The 20,752-nt window shown below is 38.5% G+C and overlaps 1 protein-coding gene across 2 annotated transcripts in view; it reads right to left on the reverse strand.

Annotated features, from left to right (window-relative positions):
• The window catches only part of Slc9a7 (solute carrier family 9 member A7), a 153,861-nt gene extending 139,297 nt beyond the window's left edge, over nt 1-14,564 (reverse strand). The window contains exon 1 of one of the 2 annotated variants that reach the window (XM_005000226.4): nt 14,066-14,564. In XM_005000226.4, the coding sequence (XP_005000283.1) occupies nt 14,066-14,411 (346 nt within the window). In that variant the 5' untranslated portion in view covers nt 14,412-14,564. The remainder of the gene's footprint in view (nt 1-14,065) is intronic. The other variant, XM_005000227.4, reaches the window with a different exon arrangement.
• Between the last annotated feature and the right edge of the window lie 6,188 nt (nt 14,565-20,752).

The following is a 20,752-nucleotide window of genomic DNA, read 5'->3' on the forward strand; positions in this document are numbered from 1 at the left end:
TAAAAGCCACGATCTGAATTTCCTGCTGCCGCTGCTGCGTCCAAATCAGCACAACAGGGAGAGAGATCCGCGAAAGCTCTGAGAGCGGGAATCAGCGAATGGAGTTGAGAACAGGACTGGCGGGGAGCCCTGCATTGACCTGAGGTGAGTGAGAGGAACGGGGACCCTTCCATAGACTAGGAGGCTCCAACAGAGGACATTCTGGGACCGGGCAGATTAGCCGGAATAGGACATTGCAGTGACTTTAGTCACATATTCCCCTCTCAAGTGGATTGGTGGGGAGCACTTGGTCTGGTGACACCACTAAGACCAGTAGGCTGGCCCAAATCAGGTCCCAGTGCCTGGCAGTGTGCCCTAGCAGTGAAGCCTTCAGTGGGTTGACTGACCTGGAGGAGTGGGCCTAGCAGAGGCTGCCCAGGTCCGTGTCTCCCTAGTACACTGCAGTGGGCAGGAACACCTAGCCGGCACAATTCAAACAAATTGTAACAGAGAAAGAGAAAAAAAAAAACTGGGCCTCCTATATTCACTTGTATGGAAGGAACAAAAAGTATGGGAAGAGGGAGCAACAAGAAAGGGTCCTAAGTCCCCAATTCTGAGAATACTGATCCAGGAAAGGTAAATACAATGGAGAATGAGGACAGAAAACATGCAATATCAGACATGGCACCTATAGACATAAAGCGATATCTCCGGAGCCTCACAGACAAGTTCAAAAGGGAAGTATTTACCGAAATAAAGCAAGATATAAGTAGAATAGTTAGAGAAATGCTAAGCACCACCCAAGAAAAAACAGATGGTGGAATGGAAGAACAGAAAAAAAAGGGAGAACTGTTTGATGGAGAAAATAGAGAAAACATAGAAGGTTCAAAGAGATTACCAGGAAACTAAAAACTCTATCGAAAGCTGGCATAACAGCTTGAAAGAAACTAAGGATAGGTTATCTGAACTGGAGGGCAGATTTGTAATGTGGGAGCATGAAATGAAAAACTTCTTAAAAATAACAAAAAAAACAAACAGCAACAATACAAAGGTTAGAAGATGATAAGAGGATCTATAACTTAAGAATTAAGAACATAAAAGAAGAAGTAGGGACACAAACAAATGAACTACAAAAGCTATTCACAGAAATAATCCAAGAGAATTTCCCTAATTTAGCAAAAGGTAAAGATACTCAGATCTATGAGGCATACAGGATCCCAGCCACCTACAACCCAAACAGAGCTACACCCAGGCATATAATCGAAATTCCAGAAATCCAATATAAGAACAGAATATTAAAAGCCGTCAGAGACAAGAAACAGATCACTTACAAGGGAATACCCATCAGAATTACAGCAGACTTCTGGGCACAAACCATCAAATCATGAAGTGTGTGGGGGGAAATAATTCAAGCTTTGAAAGATAATAACCTCCAGCCAAGATTGATATATCCTGCACAACTTTCCCTAGAAATTGATGGAAAAACAAGGTGCTTCCAGGATAAAGAGGAACTTGGGGAATTTGCGACCACCAATTCAACTCTACAGAGAATACTGCAGGATATTCTAAAAAAGAAAAATACCAAGATTACAGAAATAGTGGCAGAGAGGTCACAATGAACGGATCAGAAAGCAAAATGAAGAAGACAAACTGACAACTAATGACAGAAAAAGAGCTCAACAGTAATGAGGCAGAGAAGGTTGGATGGTAGAAACAGCTATTTTGGAGAAAACAAGACATCATTATAGCTAGTGCTGATTTAGTATCATCTTGTTTTGAAGTTCCATCAAACTCTTATTCTTCTCTCTCCATCAGTCTTAACAGGTTGTATCCTATTGGATTTTATTATATGTGATAATATAAACAAAAACTTTTATAGACAAGGAGATTATACAGAAACCATTGTTCATTTTCTAATAGTTGGTTCTAAATATCCTGTAATACTGTCATTCTCTTGAATGGTTTTACATTGTCTTGATGTGTGTGGTGCTACAGTTACACGAAGTTATACTCAAAGATTTCAAGGAAAGAGACACTATGGTAACTACTTTTATGTCAGGATATCTTGTGGTGAAACACTATTTTGCTTAAATGGTTATGTTTTGACCTGGGCTGTTTTGTTGTTATGCCCTCTTTTATCTCAATCTCCTTTTTTAATTATTTACTTTTTTATTTTTATCTTTTAATTAAGGGAAAAATAAATAAAAAATAGCAGGATACATTATAGTAACCCACTTTGATTTCCTATTAACTTGATTTGAAACCCTGTATTGCCCTCACCATCTTGTTTTGACTGATTTTTCCCTATTCTGCTTTGCTTGATAGTACCAAGTTCGAAAGAATAGGCAACAATTTTGAAGACAATAAGATTCATTATAATGCCTATTCTGGTTGACTCTATTATCTTCTTTTGAAGTCCTATAATGTCTCCAATGTTTTGGTTTTATTCTTTACTGTTTGGTTCAACTTTATTATAACTGATGATATAGGCAATTCTTTTTAAGATAGCAAGAGGCAGTATGGTAACCACTGTTGATCACCTTGTATTTTGTTTTTACATTATGTATTATGTCCATCCTTTTGATTTGACTGACTTTTTTCTGTTATGTCACATTTGGTTTTACTCTCTTCAAAAAAAAGTAATAAGAACTGTGGGAGTAATAAAACCCAAAATGTGTAATTGTCATTGTACAAATGAGGAAAAGAAAGTGCTCTAAAGGATATAATCCCATGTATATTTAAATGTATAAGATAGATAACCATATTACTGAGTTTTGTTAGATCATTAAACAGAACTGTTTGCAGTCTCACTGAAAGTCCCCTTTATATGCTTTAATTTTGTAACTTGAACAACTATTTCTAAGATGACAATATGTAATCTATTAAGTAGTGATTTCCTCCTGTTTATTTTTTCTGAAATTCTGTATAACTTGTACCCTTTTTCTGTTTTTTTTTCTTTTTCTCCTTAAATAAAATTTAAAAAAAAACTTGTCAAATTTGATGAAACATGAATCTATACATCCAAGAAGCTCAAGATTCTCCAAGCAGGATTAACTCCAACTGACCCACACTAAAACATAATCAAACACTGTCACAGAAGTCAAGGACAAAATCTTAAAAGTAGCAAAGAGAAAATATTTGCCATATACAAGGAATTCTTTTTTTGTTATACACAAACTGATTTCTCAGCAGAAATCCTAAAGGCCAGAAGAAAAGTGAGATGGTATCTTTAAAATGCTGAGAGGAAAAAAATACTGTACTCTGTCAGGAATTCTGCATCTTGCAAGATGATCCCTCAAGAATGAAGAATTTAAGAGATTCCCAGATAAAGAAAAACTAAATGAGATAACTGCTAGTAGACCTGACCTATAAAAAATGTTTAGGATTTCTAGTGAAAAGTTTAGGGTATCTAGTGAAAAGACACTAGATAGTCACAATGAAGAAATAAAGAACACTGGTTTAAAAATAACAGGTAAATGCAAAAACTTTTGGTTTATAACTCCTTTTTTCCTGTATGACCAAAATGACAAATTCTGAAAAACAGTAATTATAAATCCATGTTAATGGGCACACGATATATACAGATATAATTTTCACAATAGTAATACAGGAGGATACATACAGAGATATATAGGAGCAAAGTGTCAGCACACTACTTAGTTTTAGTATGGATTTTTCCAGGAGACAAAATCATTCACTAAAAGACACTATCAACACAGTGAAAAGGCAGTCCACAGAATGGGAGAAAAATTTGCAAACCACAGACCTACAAAGAGATTAATGTGTAAAATATACTAAGAATTTCCATTACTCAATAACAAAACCAACAACAAAGAACCTGATTTGAACACAGGCAAAGAACTTTAGTAGACATTTCATTGAATAAGATGTATGAATGGCCAGTAAGTACACAAAAGGATGCTCATCATTAGTCACCGAAGAAGTACAAATCACAGGGGCTGGGGATTTAGCTCAGCGGCATAAGCGCCTGCCTTGCAAGCAGGCGGTCGTGAGTTCGATCCCTGGTACCGATAAAAATGAAAAAGACAAAAAAAAAAAAAAAAAAGAAGTACAAATCACAGACACAACGTGACACCACTTTAAATCTACTAACATTAACTATAATTTTTCAATTGGGGAAAAAAAAACAAGTGTTGGAGTGGGTACAAAGAAATTGAAACCCATATACATTGTAGTGGAAATACAAAATGGTGCAGCTGCTGTGGAAAACAGTGTGGCAGTTTCTCAAAAAGTCAAAGAAACAATTATCATATAACCCCACAATCCCATCCCTAGGTACAATCTCTATAAAGAATTGAAAACACAGACTCAAACAAATACTGTTTATCAATGTTCATGGCAATGTAATTTATAACAGCTCAAATGTTCATCAACTGATGAATACACAAAGTGTGATATATATGAGATATATATATGTATATATATATATATATATATATATATATATATAGCACACACACACACACACACACAACATATGAGTATTGCTCAGCCACAGAAAGCAATGAAGTTTATATGTGTGCTATACAACAAGGATGATAGTCTTACTTTCCTTGTCACTGGGACACAATAGCCCAGTCTCACAAATTAAAAGAGGACATGTTTATTTTGGTTGATGTTATTAATCCCTAGTCCTCCAGCTCCAAGAAAGAAAGACATGGTGAATGGGTCTAGCGGAAGAAATGTCAGATCATGGTAGCCAGGAAGCAGAGAGCAAAGAAAGTACCTTTCTAGGCTACGCCCCCGGAATCTGTTCATCTCTTCTGACCAGATCCTAATAGCAAGTTAGTTGAACTACCCCCACAATCCAATCACCTTCCACACACGAGTCCTTAGGGGGCTAGTTTAGACCTGGATTATAACAATGATCCTTGAAAATATTATACTAAGAGAAATAAGCCAGATATATGTGTGTATCCATATTCACTTACATAATATCTAGAACTGGCAAATTCATAGGAACAAAAAGTATTTGGGGGTCTGGAGGAAAGAATGGACAGTCAGTACTTAAAGTTTTGGTACAATGAAAAAATTTGAAATGGTGAGGATAATCAAAGAATTTTGTAAATGCTATAAATGTACAGTAATGGTTAAAATTCTAATTTTAATTTATATATAATCAAAAGAGAAAAAGAAACAAAAAAACCATCATATTGCCTATTGACCAAACATATAAGCAACTTAAAACAGATAACCTCACCTTCCCAGGGCTTACATTTTAATGTATTTTGTAAAAGCTCACCTGAAGATTCTGCTTTGCCCATCACAACTAACAGAGTCAGAGCGGAGACATGAGAGATCCAAGGCCTCACTTGTGGGTAGTGAGGTCTAATGATGAGAAAGCTTTTATGTAACTACTTGCAACAAGAAAGCCTGGCACAGTTACTATGAACATGAACATTCTTCCCCTAAAATAGTAGCTTTCTGTCATATCAATAAAGAAATACCTGGAGCATGATATCTGGACTCACAATGAGGAGGCTTCTTGCTCCCACTTGGATTTAAGGCCCTGAGACCAATCTAACATAGAAACACCAAGTCTTCTGTTGCTAATCAACCTCCATCCATGCAGTTCTGCATAGGCATTTGGGACAAAGCCCCAGCTAATGATAAAGGGTCATTTTGCTTTGTTTTATACTCTGGACACTAATTTTCCTCAGATAACTTCTGGGTACAGGTAATAAGGTAGTATTAAGGTTCTACTGTATCCTGGATAAATATATCCTAAGCCACAATGATCTGATCCCTTAATAGATCTCCATTTCCCCGTTTCAAACTTGTTACTCTAAACAACGAAGGTACTTGACTCAAGATTCAGTTTCTCCACCTGGAAAAATGGGACCAATACAAACCTTTTCATATATTTCATGTGAAGAGTATTTAGCATGCGACAGGCTGTTCTAACAGGTACTCAATAAACACTTGCTATTTTCCTACTATTTTTTCATTACAAAAAACATAGTGAATATATTTGAATAATGAAAGCTTAGATATTTTTATTTGTAATTGTAACCTTTAGGAGGTGGGTGTAAATTGTGACATATCTAGAATATGGAGGACACTGCTAAGTGAAGCAGACAATCAGAAATGCCTCATATTGCATGATTCCAACTATATGACATTCTGAAAAAGGTAAAACTATATAGTAAAAGGATGGGTGGTTGAGTGTCAGAAGGGGAAGGGATGAGATGGGAGAAATGGGATGAACAGGCAAAATACAGAGGACTTTTAAGGCAGTGAAAGCACTCAGTATGATACAATAATGGGGGCTTCATCTTATATATTTATCCAACTCCATAAGAATACAGCATTAAGAATGAACCCTACCACAAACTACAGATTTTAGGTTATAAAGTTTTGTTGATGTAGCAAAATGTACCATTCTGGTTAGGGATGCTGATAATTGGGGAGCCTGCACATGTTTGGGATTATAAAATATATATGAACTCATTTGGTCAGTTTTCTGTGAATATAAAAACTTCTCTTAGAAAGCCCATTTTTAAAACCTCATACTACTAAGTCTGTAATTTCAGCATGAAAATAAAACCTCCTGCTAATGCCTCATTCCAGACTCTCCTGCCTTTGCTCCCACAGAAGCTGAGATTACAGACACTCACCAACAAATCTGGTACAGTTTATCAACAACCAACACTAAAAAACAAATCACATGTAAATCCTACTACCCACTTCTCTTTTCTGGCTTAAGTATGACAAAGTACTCATCAAACACTGCAACTAAGACTGGCTGGCTGCTTTCCAAACATATTCCTGTTCCTCCAACTACACTACATTTACCTGGCTCCCTTCCAGTTAGAGCAGATTTGTGACCAAATTCTATCCAACATAAATGGGCAAGAGATGTGCAACATTTCCACATTTAGCACATGTATCTTCCCCATATGATCTTCTTTCTCTTTCCTCATTCATCAGTGAGAATAGGAAGATTTCAAGTCCCAAGAACGGAGAAGCCATAAGACAGGAAGCACACGGTCCCTGAATCACAATGTGAAAGGCCCCAGTTAGTCCTTTACACTGGCCTGTTAGGTGAGTGAAGACATAAATTTCTCTCATCCTAGATTACTGAAACATGGGGTTTGTTTAACAATAGGTTTATGCTAACACAAATAACCATACTGATTAAAAGCCAAGGAACAAGTTTTAATCAAAAAGGTCTCCAAACGTATACTCTTGTAAATGAGGCAGAGGCAGTTTTTAAAAAACACACATGAACTTGAAAATCAAACCAAAAAATGAATTTAAAAAGAAATTACTGATCCTTAAGATAGATAAGTCTAACATCATCTCCTGTAAGCTAATATCCATGTCGTAAGTACCAAAAAGAGTTTAATGAGAGTAATATACATAAGGTATGCACCCTCACCTGTACAATCCTTCAGATAGGGAGGCTAACAAGTTAGTAGCTAACATGGTAACAGAAAGGTTAACTTCTTTCCCAATATATTGTGATAAAAAAACTTCAAAACATACAAAAATGTTCAGACTGGAGCATAATACATACCATTTCCTGCACCATCTATTTTAAATACTAGTGTGTTTCACATTTATTTTTCCTATATAATATGGTATGTGTATTTTTGATGAAATTTTAGAACACGTGTGTTCATCAGCTCTTATATACTTCACCCCAATATAGCCTGCATCTCCATGAGTACATTCTCCTACATTACCTCAATCATCCTAAGCAAAATAACAATAATTCCCAAATTGTGCCTTATCTAAATACCCAGTCCACATTCAAATATTAATAATTGTCCCAAAACATCTTTTATACTTCATTTTTATGATTCTAGAACCAATCAAGTTCCTTGTGCTATGCTTAGTTATACCTCTTTGGTATCCTTTAGTCTAGAACACACTCCTATCCCACCTTTCTATTCCCCTGATACTGATTTTTTGAAGAAAACAGATTTGAAGACTGTCCCATATTCTAGATTTGTCCAATTGCTTTCTCATAGTGTTTTATAACTTGATTTTCTATCCCCTGCATTTCCTGTAAACTAGAAGGTGTGTCTATATCCATGATTAGATTCAGATTAAACATTTAGGGGAAGAATACTACATAGGTAAAACTGTATGATTCTTACTGCATCATAGATAGCCCCAAGATGAGTAAGGATAAATCTGATGGTTTGGTTATGAGATAGTGACTGCAAAACCTCTCTGTAGATGAATCTTCTTTCCTTTTCAGTAGGCAAACAATCTATGGCTGATACTCAACACCATGCAAGTACCGTGTTACCCAACAGAACTTTACTTCTGTCTCTGGAAGTCACTGAAAATCCTTGTCTAAATCAGCTATTAGTAGAGGATGGAAAAATGGTAATTTTCTACTTATAATATCCCAAAAAGGTAAACTTTTTTGTGTGTATTTTGAGACAGGGTCTCACTATGCAGCTCAGGCTGGCATTGAGCTCGCTTTGTAGCCCAGTTCTCAAAATTGCTTCAGCGTCCCGAGTGCTGGGATCACAGGCCACCATGCCCAGATTCAAAAAGGTAAACTTTTAAGAGTTTTAATACTTGCAGGAAAGCAGTTTGCCTAATTTTTAAGACACAAATACCTCACTTCCACTTATAACTTTCAAATAAATAAAAGTATCTTTTATATTCAGAGATTCTTTAAAAATAACACTTTAGCATTCAAGGAAAATGTTACCCAATCACATAATCATATTTCTAATGTATTTTTATAGCATAAATTATTTGCTTTATTTTAATGATGCTTAAATTGCAAAAGCTTAGAATATAGCTTGGTGGTAAATTATTTATCTAACATGCCTAAGGTCCTATTTTGATCACCAGCACAAAAAAAGAAAGAAAAAAATTAAAGTATCAGTATGCATCAAAGAAAATTCAGGCCATTCTGAAAAACATGAAAAGAGAAGTATCATCTCTTCTCTCTCTCCCAACAACTTGTTCTACTTCCAAAAGATAATCCATTGCTCAACTTAGATATCCTTCCAGAAAAACATATGTTATGTATAAATATAATATAAATAATATTCTGTATCTTGTTTTTTCTACAACAGTCATACATGAAGATTTGTCTTCAAAAAACATCACAAACGACCTTTTTATCAGCCACATAGTATTCCTTAAGGAATACTAGATGTAGATTTTTCTAGGTATTAATTAGTAGTCCACCAAAACATATACAAAACATACACAGTTCTACTCTCTCATATTCACTGTGTCATAATCCACTTTAAAATCACAGCAGGCCTCTACTGAAAAAAAACCTCAAGAAATAAAGCTTGCCAAAGAATCACAAAGTCTAAAGTGAGAATAGGAACCAATATTTACCAAGCGCTTAAGTGCCAGGCACTATACTTGACCCTTTACATATCTCTTTTTTTAAATTTAAGTAGAAAAAGAAAAAAAAAGCAGAAAAAGGGTACAAGTTATACAGAATTTCAGAAAAAATAAACAATAGGAAATCACTAGTTAATGGATTACATATTGTCATCTTAGAAATATTTGTTCAAGTTACAAGATTAAAGCATATAAAGTGGACATTCAAACAGCGAGACTGCAAATACATATCTCAACAATACTGTAACATTAACTCCATCTTCCAAAAGAGGAAACTAAGGCTCAGAGAGTTTATCCAATGTAATATAGCTTCGTAAGTAACAAGACTATTATTTGAAACCAGGGGCAAATGACACCAAAGCAAGACCATACAGAGCTGATCCACTAGTTCCAAAGCAAGAAGCTTTAAAAAGCAATGAGGGGAATTCCCAGTTCACCAGAAAGGTGTTCCAAAATGTTTGCTCACAGGACCAGGAATGTAACTCACCGGTACAGTGCCTGCCTGGCAAGTATGAGCCCCTCAGTTCGATTCTCGGTACCAAAAAAAGACCCTCAGTTCAATTCTCGGTACCTAGTTTTAAAAATATCAAAAAATCCCCTTTAAAAAATGTTTGCTCACAGGCTCAGATACTAAGTTCATGTTACTGCAGAAGTCTTATTCGGCCCTTTAAGATTTTACCTATAAGCCCACTCTTAGGCTGTGCTTAGCAATCTAGCTCCAACCCAGCAAGAGGATACAATGAGCCTATGATCTACAGAATGCAGAGGGCATGACCAATGTGTCCTTCAGAAAGTTGCTAGGCGTGGAGGAAGGGAAGCGAGAAGCAGGTGGTGGGCAAGCATGGCAGAGTTAGATATTTTGAATGCGTATCAGTTGTCACAAAAACATTATGGAGGAAGTAGAACTATTGTTCACATGAAAAAGAACCACAATTAACTGACACAGTCTGTTTATGCCATCTTTCCTTGCCTCAAACACTTGCTATTTCTTCTGCACAGACATGCAAGCCTAGTGACTTTAGGATGACACTTAATCACACACAGAGCCAGCTGAGAGCTCCCTAGTCTGACAAAACAGGTCAGACTGGTATCAGGATAGTGCTCTGCCCAGCTGCTTGCAGCTGGCATGGCAGGGTCTGAGGACTGCTTTCTACTTCCCTGGAGAGTCAGATTCTGGGTCACCTTCCCTTGCAGCTGCCTTGGTCAGTTTTCAGGGAAGAGTGTTTAGAACTGTCCCATGGTGGGGGCTGGGGATTTAGCTCAGCGGCATAAGTGCCTGCCTTGCAAGCAGGCAGTCGTGAGTTTGATCCCTGGTACCGATAAAAATGAAAAAAGACAAAAAAAAAAAATGTCCCATGGTGTTGGGAGAGTTCCTCTAAATTCAAATGCTAAGCATTCACCATCACCATCATCTCTTAATGTCTTCGGCTCTTCTGCACTCAAGCAAGAGCTTAGTATGGGATCAATTGTTGTGACAACAGTACAGATAAGGATGGAGACAGAGAAGAAAATGTCTTCCCCTTTCCCTGTTTTGTTTCCATCTCAGGTGCAGGGCTCCAGAAGTTCCACGTAGAATCAACAATTGAAAGGTCACCGAAAGCTGATAGTGTAACATAATGTGATTTAAATAGAAATAGGCATCAAATTGAGGCAACTGATTTGAAAAATACCTTAAAATGCATCGTGACACAAAAAGGAAGCATTAATGCACAATTAGATGATTCCACTTCCATAATTCAAAAATCAAAAAGCACAGAAGGGTATACAGTGTACAGAAGTACAAAAGGGTACATAGTCCAATCTCATGGTCAGCTACCCCACCCTGCCTGAAGAAACCAACATAACCAGTCTATTGTATATCCGTCTGGGGATGTTTTTGGCTATATCAGTTTATATACTCAGATTAACATGCCATTTCAATATAAAAAGGTGGTCGGGACCTGGGAATATAACTCAGTTGTGCAGCATTTGGCTAGCATGTGCAAGGCACTGGGTTAGATCTCCAATACTACATAAAAAAAGAAAGTGGTAGAAATTAGACTTTTGTAAATTGTTTTCAAAATAAAGGGTTTTGAAATCCACAGTTAAACTCCTTTGTTCTGGCAATATTAAAAAGTTAAATTGTTTAACTCCATAAATTAAGTCAAATACCAAGCACACTGCAGATACTTAACAAATGTTTCCTTAGGTCTTTCTATCCTTATCACTCAGAACCAAGAAGAGGATTACTCACTTCCTCTATTAATATTGAGAAATAAAACCTGATTTCCTGCTACTTAAAAAGAGAAGTTCTGAAAAATCTGTACAGCATTCATTTAAATGTTCAAGGACATGCTTGACGTAGTAATAATTTCACATGATGCTTTAAATATAGCAAGTTTTAAAAAGATTGTCAAATTGAATTTTTTATCAGTATCCTCATCTCAATAATCTTTAGTGTATAAAGAATAATTAGAGAGTCAGATAATATAAGAATTCAGAATGGGGGGGGTGAAGCAAAATTCAAAATATCCCTGAGAGAAAAATAAATGTCTTCTCGCAATTAAAATCTACATCACAACAGTATTTAGCATAATCTAAGACATCATATATTGACAAATTAAATGTCTTTATATATTAAAAAGTAACACCAAAACACAAAAATATACAACAAAATTACATAGGAATGCTCTGAGATGATTTTACTTTTTCGGAATCATCAAGTAAACCAGATTTGTAACATGCTTGTCCACAAAATAAAATGGTACACAAGACTATGTCCTTTATGACTGAAAGGTTGAGGAGAGTTTTAAAAGTACATATCAACAAAGGAAAATTCCACTATCACTTTTAAGCCTTAAGATATATGGTAGGTGATTTAATTCTTAGAAACATGGAGTACTCCTCAGAAAAACATATTTTTAAATCCCCATTTATTTTCCAACCTCTTAAGCATGTATTTATGAGCCTGTTAAGGCTACTTATTTTATATTCCCATTAAGGAGTTGAGTCTGGAATTTGGGGGGGGGGGGTTGTTTGTTTGGTTTCTGAGATAGGGTCTCACTATGTAGTTCAGGCTGGCTTTGAGATCATTAGGTAGCCTAGGCTGGCCTTGAACTCACAGTGATTCTCCTGCCTCAGTCTCCAGAGTGCTGAGATTACAGGGTAGTCTGGAGTCTTTAAAATAAATATATTTCCATGACTATAATGTATAAAGGTAGTCTTTATCTGCAACACAGCTCAAGTCAATCACCTTGAAAGGACAACATGCTTCAATTTCCTACTCACTGTCTACTTAGGAAACCTCCAGGCTTACCTGGCACCCTGGCAAGGGTCATTTACATAAACTACAGGGCTCAAGAACAGCCAGGTTTGGAAACCAAAACCTGTCCTAAGTCCTACAATTTGTAATAACCAACTCTGTTTTAAACCCAGTCCTATGTCAATTCAATATCTGTTAAAGCCACTACTTCAAAACTGGAGGGCTCCTGACAGCACTTTTCCCTTTACCTGGTTTGTTTAAAAAGGTCTTAGTGGCCATGAGCCCAGGCTGTCAACAACCAAGCAACACCCAGAGAAGCAACCAGAGAAGCAAGGCCAGAACCAAGGGTAATTTTCACATTAAAGATTAAAATGTCAGCTTTCCGCTATCAGGGAGCCCTGGATGGAAATTGAGCAGAGAGATCTTTCCAGTATAAGTGATGAAGTAAAATGCTCCCTCTTGGGAATAGTCCTAAAGTGGTTCATCTATTTACTGGAGGATGCAAATATGGGCTTTAACACCACTGAATTAAACTCAAAAAGAGAACACATGACTCTAGTTTGGAGTCATGGGGAAGTGAGATGGGGAATCCAAGAGGAAGAGGGATGATTCACATTATTAATGAGATTTGTGCTGCCATCATGCATGTCCTGTGTCCTATTAAATCCAGAAAAGGATGGTGGCATCAGCCCATTCTTAATAACAAAGGAAATCTGACTCCAGAAAAAAAAAACACTACTTTTCCTCAGCACACTCAGAAATACATGCTCAAAATCATTTCATGTTACCATTTTAGGAATTCAAAAGCTCCTTTGGGCTTGAAGAAAGCAAGTACCTGGGTATAACTTCCCACTGGAACGTAAGAGCAGGACACGTACATAACCTGTCTCATAACCTAGGCCTGATATGATGGTACCATCACTCTGGCTTCTGGACCATGCTTACCTTTCACAGCACTTCATGCTCTAGCTTCATTAACAAGAAACCTGGGACGCAGACCTCAGAAGTGGGCACCTACTTAGGCTGGACACGGATGTGGCACCCAAGAGGACCAGTCACCCCACAACCAAGCTGGGACACCTTCAGCCCTCGTCCTCACCCTACTATGGTCTATCTTCTGGGGTGGTGCAGTCCCTTAGGAAATCACCCACTTGCACACTATCTGTGGAGCTGAACTAGGGGGTCAGGGGAGGACTCAGGGAGAAGGGTGCAATAGAGACAGAATGGGGCAGAAGGAACCGGACCACTTCTATGCCTTTCATTTATCTGGGAGCTCAGTCAAGAAATGTTGAAATGGGGCGGAATTTTTGTAAGGGCTATAGAAGGCCAGGAAAGACAGACAGTTGACCTTGGGAACCCACACCATCGCAGCGAAAAACGCTAAAGAAGCAAGCACGTTGGCAAGTGAAAGGGGAGCATGGTCCGGCGCCGGGAGGAGCGCAGCGGCCAGCTGCCCCAGGGCTACGGGAGTGGGGGCGAAGGAGGGGTGCTTACCATAGATCATGGCCAGTCCGGTCTCATGCAGGAAGCGCACCCGGCGATGCTTGAAGAGCCAGATGGTGAGGATGGTGAGGGTGAGCAGCAGGATGAAGGTGAGCAGGCTCACGCTGTCCTGCCGGTGGCTCTCCTCTGCCTCCTTCTCAGTTGCGAGCTCCTCCATGGCGCTACTGTCCTCGGCCGCCGCCCCAGCAGAGGAGGCCGCGGCCCCCGCACGCAGCCCCCTACCCAGCAGCAACGGAAGGAGCAGGAGAAGTAGCAGCCGCAGCGGCAGCGCCCAGACAGCCCGCCAGGGGCTAGGGTGCACCGCGTCACCAGGCTCCATGATCCCTGGGCCGCCCATGCCTCGTCCACTCGGGGAGCAGCAGCCCGCGCCGTCGGTGGATTCCCGTGGCGCAGCCGACCTGCCCTAGCGGCCGTGGCCACCGCAGCTCCTCCTCCTGCTGGAGCCTGGCCTGGGCTGCGCCAGGAGCCGCGCGGGGGAGGGGCGCGCGCAGTGCGCAGGATCCCCAAGCACCGCCCCCCCGCCCGCGCACCTGTTCGTCCCCCAGCAGCGCCAGCCACGCCGCTTGCAGACCCGGAGGCCCAGGGAGGGCAGTTGTTACCCTCGCAGACGCTGGCTCGCTGTCTATCCTTTGCGTTTCTGCTCTCCTCCCCTGATCTAGGGGTACCTGGCCGGGACGTCTGGGGTCTCAGAGCCAGTACCCGGGCAGCCTCCGCCGTGCTGCCTAAAGGGAACAGCAGGGGTCGCCCGCTTCTGGCGGGAGCACCGATTTAGATTCCCTCACGGAGCTATCTCCAGTCCTGACTCTGGCGCCACCGCAGAGTTTGAGCTCAGGCCGGTGTGTAACCGTCCTAAGCTGAGTAAAGTGGGGGCTTGAGGGACCCAAGGAGTCGTGAATCCATGTTAGCACCTGCACCTCTTTTTTTCATCTTCTCGCAAATTGCCTTCCATCTCGTAGGACTCCCAGAACATGCTAAACTTTATTCAAATCTCTTGCTTGTAGTCTAGTCTGGCTTAATTCAAGGAGTGATAAGGGGCTGGATTTGAATAGAATGACTTCTTTTTATATTTGTGTTTGTTTTTTATTTTTCCTACATGAATATAAATTATTTTGACCATATCGCCCCATTTCCCTCCCTACATGCCCTCCCCCTTCTCTGCATCCCCTTCTCTTTACACTGACTTGTGGGTGGTACAACCAAGCCTTTTGTAAAAGAGGGCTGCACCAGAAGGAACTGAGCATTTGCCATTGGGATGGATGAACACCAACTGGCCCTAAAGCAGAATCAGTGAAGAGGGTGGAGGTGATTTTCCTGATGACTCTTTTATGTTGACTTCTTAGTACCCTAGAAAGTCTTTGGTTGAATCTTTTTTTAATTAATTTTATTGGTACATTTTAGACATGACCACATTCATTAATATTGACCACATTCATTAATATTGACCACATTCATCATAGGAAATTTGTACCTGTACATAATACATCTTGATTCTTCTTTTTCCTCCAGTCACCTACCCTCCCTTCAACCCCTTTTCCTCTCCTTATTTACGAAAGCTTTGTTTCCGCTCTTTTTCCTTATTCCAAACCCAACTCAGTAGCCTCATGGAATATATCTTAGAAACGAGAATTTTCAATACACACATTGCTCTTTTCTTAAAGGAAGAAGAAAGATCAAAATAATTACTGAATTCATAGTGCTTAGCACTATGCTCTTAACTGTGCATTCAATCATTCTGAAATCTGTACCAACTATGCACATTTTCACAGAAAGAGTTTGCATTTCTTAGAGGATTCATTGAAGAAGGTTGGAGAGCTGTTCAGAGCATTGCTAATCTTCCTTTTCCCTTCTAGGTGAACATACTACCAAGACTGCTTAGGGCTTTCTTTACAGCTAGGAAATCTTTTCATTTAGATATTAACCAATGTCTTTTCCTATGCTCCAACACCACCTCAGGCTGTTACTCAGTCTCTGCCAAAACAAAAAAGTCCACATAGGATTTGAAGTCTCCTGCCAATTCCAATGAACAAACACTAAAAATCCGTTCAATCACAGAGAAAGTTATACAACACTGATCAAATGTGATCTAATTTTAGAAAAGTCACTAAAATCCATGTTTTTGAAACACTGGGCATATTGACCATATTACACCTTCTTCAATTACTAAAAGCACAGAACAAAAGGTCAAAACTGGTCATATTAATCATAGTATTACACCCTCTTCAACTCCCAGAAGTATAGAACAAAAGTTCTGTAGCTCACACTGAAAGCAATTAAGGAGGCTTCTAGTTGGGCATGGTGGTGCACACCTGTAATCCCACCACTCAGAAGGCTGAGGTAGGAGAGTTTAAGATCATTGCTCCCAGCAGTTAAGTACCCACCCAGCTTCCAGACACACTAGACTAGGCTTGGGAGGTTTTGCAGGTCCAACTAGACGACACCCAGCAACCTTCTTCAATCAGGGCAGCTGTGGGCACATGAAGTGAATTCCAGCACATCGGTGCTTGCCGGGAGAGACCTTTGGACCATCACCCACAGTGGTTAGGAGCCAGCCAAGCTTCCTGGAACACCAGCGGTGGCATGGGAGCACCTGTGGGCCTGACTGGACCACACTCAGCAACCTCCATTCAGTCCAAGGAGCTGAGGGCATAGGAGATGATTTCCAACATGCCAAGGGAAGCTTTGGAACAACATTTGAAACACAGGAATACAGAAAAACGATAAGACGAAAGAACAAAATGCAATCTCAAACCTCTACTGCATCCCAAGAAAGCCTAGGAGCCATGTACATAGAAGAAAATATATGCCATACACCTGAAACACCTGAAATAGTAACTGAAATAAAGAACCTGCTCTGGGAAGCATTAAAGGAATTCAAATTAGAAATTTTCTCCCACGAAAAAGAAGAAATGATAAAAGTAATGAAAGAAATGCTGAACACATCTGAAGAAGACACAGTTAAAAAATTAGAGGAACAAAGCAAAAAGATAGAATGCCTGGATGAACAATATAAGAAACAAACAGAATACATGAAGGAAGCAGATTCAAATAGATAAACAGGAAATCAAAAATTCCATTGCAAGTTGTCAAAACCACCTCAACAAAAGTGAAGATAGAACTTCAGACCTTGAAGACAAGATTGCCACTACTTAACAGGAAAATAAAGATCTTTTTAAAATAACAAGGAATCAGGAAATAATAATTTAACAGCTAAAAGATGATGCAAAGAAAAATAACATAAGATTGATAGGGAAAAATGAAAAAGCAAGTGTCATGGTTTAATGTTGGTGGCCCCAGGCCTCAGGCATTTGCATTATGCATTTGGGACTGGTTCATTGTGTAGAGCTTGGATTGATGGGGTCAGTGCTATACCCACATAGGGGTGGAGCCAGCATATAATAATTGTAATGGCAGGAAGAAGGGGTGTCTCACTCTCTTACTGGTTTCTGCCTTGCTGTTTGCAGCCACCATGAACTGCGGCCCAGCCATGCCACCCTAACTTGGAGCCAACTGAGTGTGGACTGAAACTGCCAAAAATCTATAAGAAATAAACCTTTCCTTTCCCAACTTTGGACTTTAGGTATTTTGTCTCAGCAATGAGAAAAAAGTAACTAAGAGAGAAAGGGACAACACAAATGATAGAAGAGGCTATTTACAGAAATAACAGCTGAAAATTTCCCAAACATGAGAATGGAAACTGACATTAGGATTAGTGAAGCATATAGAATTTGAAATAGACATAAACAAAATAAAACTACAACCAGGCATATAATAATCAGCATCCAAGAAATCCAACATAAGAATAGAATACTAAAAGCTGTCAGAGAGAAAAGACAGATCACCTATAAAGGAAAGCCTATCAGAATCACAGCAAACTTCTCAACACAAAACAGTGAAGTCAAGAAGAGCATGGAGTGAAGTATTTCAGATCCTAAAGGAAAATGATTTTCAACCTAGACTGATGTACCCTGAAAAACTGTCCTTCAAAATCAATGGAGAAATAAGATACTTCCATGACAAAGAACAGCTGAAGAACTTCATGATCACCAAGACAACCCTGCAAAGAATATTGAAAAACAGTTTAGATACACTTAGGAAAAAACCACTAAGCAAAGAAGACAATTAAACAGAACAGAAAGATAAAGATGCAACAGCAGAAAGATGACATGTCAACAATAAACCAACATATAACAGTTATAACCATTAATGTAAATGGTCTCAATGCACCAATTAAAAGAAATAGACTGGCAGAATGGATCAAGAAACAAAATCCAACCGTATGTTGTCTACAAGAAACCCATTTAACACAAAAGGCTATTCACAGACCAAAAGTTAAAGGATGGAAAACAATACTTCATGCAACAGGAACTAAAAAAAAAAGAAAAACTATGGGTAGCTATCCTGTTTGCAGACAATGTGAACTTCAAACCAAGAATGACCCTAAGAGATAAAGTCACTACACACTGGTTAGGGGAAAACTTCAAGAGGAAGAGATAACAATCTTAAATATATATGCATCAAATTCCAGAGCAGCCAGTTATACAAAGGAAATATTAATAGAAATGAAAAGTCAAATTAGAACACAATTATAACAGAAGACCTTAACACAACATTGACACCAAGGGACAGATCAACCAGACAGGAAATCAGCAAAGAAGTAACAGAAATGAATCACACCTGTGAACAAACGGACTTGATAGACATATACAGAGTGTTCCACGCAACAAAATCAGAATATACATTCCTCTCAGCAGAACATGGGACATTCTCTAAATTAGACCATATACTAGTTCACAGAACATATTTAAATAAATGCAAAAAGTTGAAACTATCCCATGTGTGTTATCAGATCATAGTGCCATGAAACTAGAAATTAATGATAAAAGAAACTGCAAAAACCTCACAAACACATGGAAATTGAATAATACACTCCTGAGTGATCAGTTGGTCACAGGGGAAATTAAAGAAGAAATTAAAGAATACCTGCAAGCAAACCAAAATACAAATACAACTTACCCCAATCTGTGGGATGCAATAAAAGTGGTCCTCAGAGGAAAATTTATTGCACTGAGTTCCCACATCAGGAAAACAGAACGAATACAAATAAACAACCTGATGCTACACCTCAAACATCTGGAAAAAAAGAGCAAGTCAAAACCAAAACCAAAAGCAGTGAGAAAATGATAAAAATCAGAGCAGAAATTAATGCGAGAGACAAACAATAAAAAGAATACTAACAATACAAAGAATCAATGAATCAAAGAGCTGTTTCTTTGAAAGAATAAATAAAATTGATAAGCCCCTAGCTAACCTTACTTAAAAAAGGAATAAAAAGATCAAATTCATGCAATAAGAAATGAAAAAGGTGAAACCACTACAGACTCGGTAGAAATACAGAAGATCATCAACACCTATTTCAAAAACCTCTACTCTCATAGGTTTGATAACACAGAAGAAATAGACAGATTCCTAGAAACATATGAATTACCAAAGCTAGGTCAAGAAGATGTAAAACTGCTGAATAACTCAATTTCTATAAATGAAATTGAAAATGTAATTGAGTCCTTACCTACAAAGAAGAGCCCAGGCCCAGATGGATTCACTGTGGAATTCTACAAGAAATACAAAGAAGACTTAATGCCAACACTCCTCAAACTCTTCAATGAAATTGAAAGGCAAGCAATCCTTCCTAAGTCATTCCTGGAAACAAATATTACTCTAGTACCCAAAACCTGAGAAAGTCCCAACTGAAAAAGAGAACTACAGACCAATCTCCCTAATGAACACAGATGCAAAAATCCTCAATAAAATATTGGCAAACAGGATACCAGCAAGTCATCAAGAAGATTATACACCATGACCAAGTGGGATTCATCATAGCCATGCAAGGATGGTTCAACATACATAAATCAATAAATGTAATCCTCCATATCAACAGAGCCAAGAGTAAGAATCACATGATCATTTCTATAGATGCAGAAAAAAACTTTTGACATGACCCAAAACTCATTTATGATAACAATCTTACAGAAAATTGGAATAGATGGTTTTTACCTCAATATGATAAAGGCCATTTATGACAAACCAACAGCCAGCATCATATTAAATAGCCAAAAACTGAAGGCCTTTACCTTAAAATCAGGCACAAGACAGGGATGTCCCTTATCTCCGCTCCTATTCAACATAGTGCTGGAAATACTGGCCAGAGCAATTAGACAAGAGAGAAAAATAAAAAGAATAAAGACAGGAAAAGAGGAAATTAAACTATCATTACTTGATGATGACATGATACTCTGCATAGAAGACACCCAAAACTCCACTGAAAAACTCCTAGATATAATAAATAAATTCAGTAATGTAGCTGGATGCAAAGTCAATACTCAAAAATCAAAAGCATTCCTATACACTAACAACAAAATCACTGGGAGAAAAATAAGAGAAGCCACAACCTTCACACTAGCATCCAAAAAAATGAAATACTTAGGAATTAATCTCACAAAAGAAATAAAAGATCTATATGGGGAAAATTACAATACCCTGAAACAGAAATCAAAGAGGATCTCAGAAAATGGAAAGACATCCCTTATTCATGGATAGGAAGGATAAATATTGTGAAAATGGCCATTCTCCCAAAACTCTTATATAGATTCAATCTAGTCCCAATGAAAATACCATCAATAT

Source organism: Cavia porcellus, unplaced genomic scaffold (assembly GCF_034190915.1).
Source record: "Cavia porcellus strain 051 isolate PalLab524CR breed Dunkin Hartley unplaced genomic scaffold, mCavPor4.1 scaffold_3, whole genome shotgun sequence".
Taxonomy (NCBI): Eukaryota; Metazoa; Chordata; class Mammalia; order Rodentia; family Caviidae; genus Cavia; species Cavia porcellus.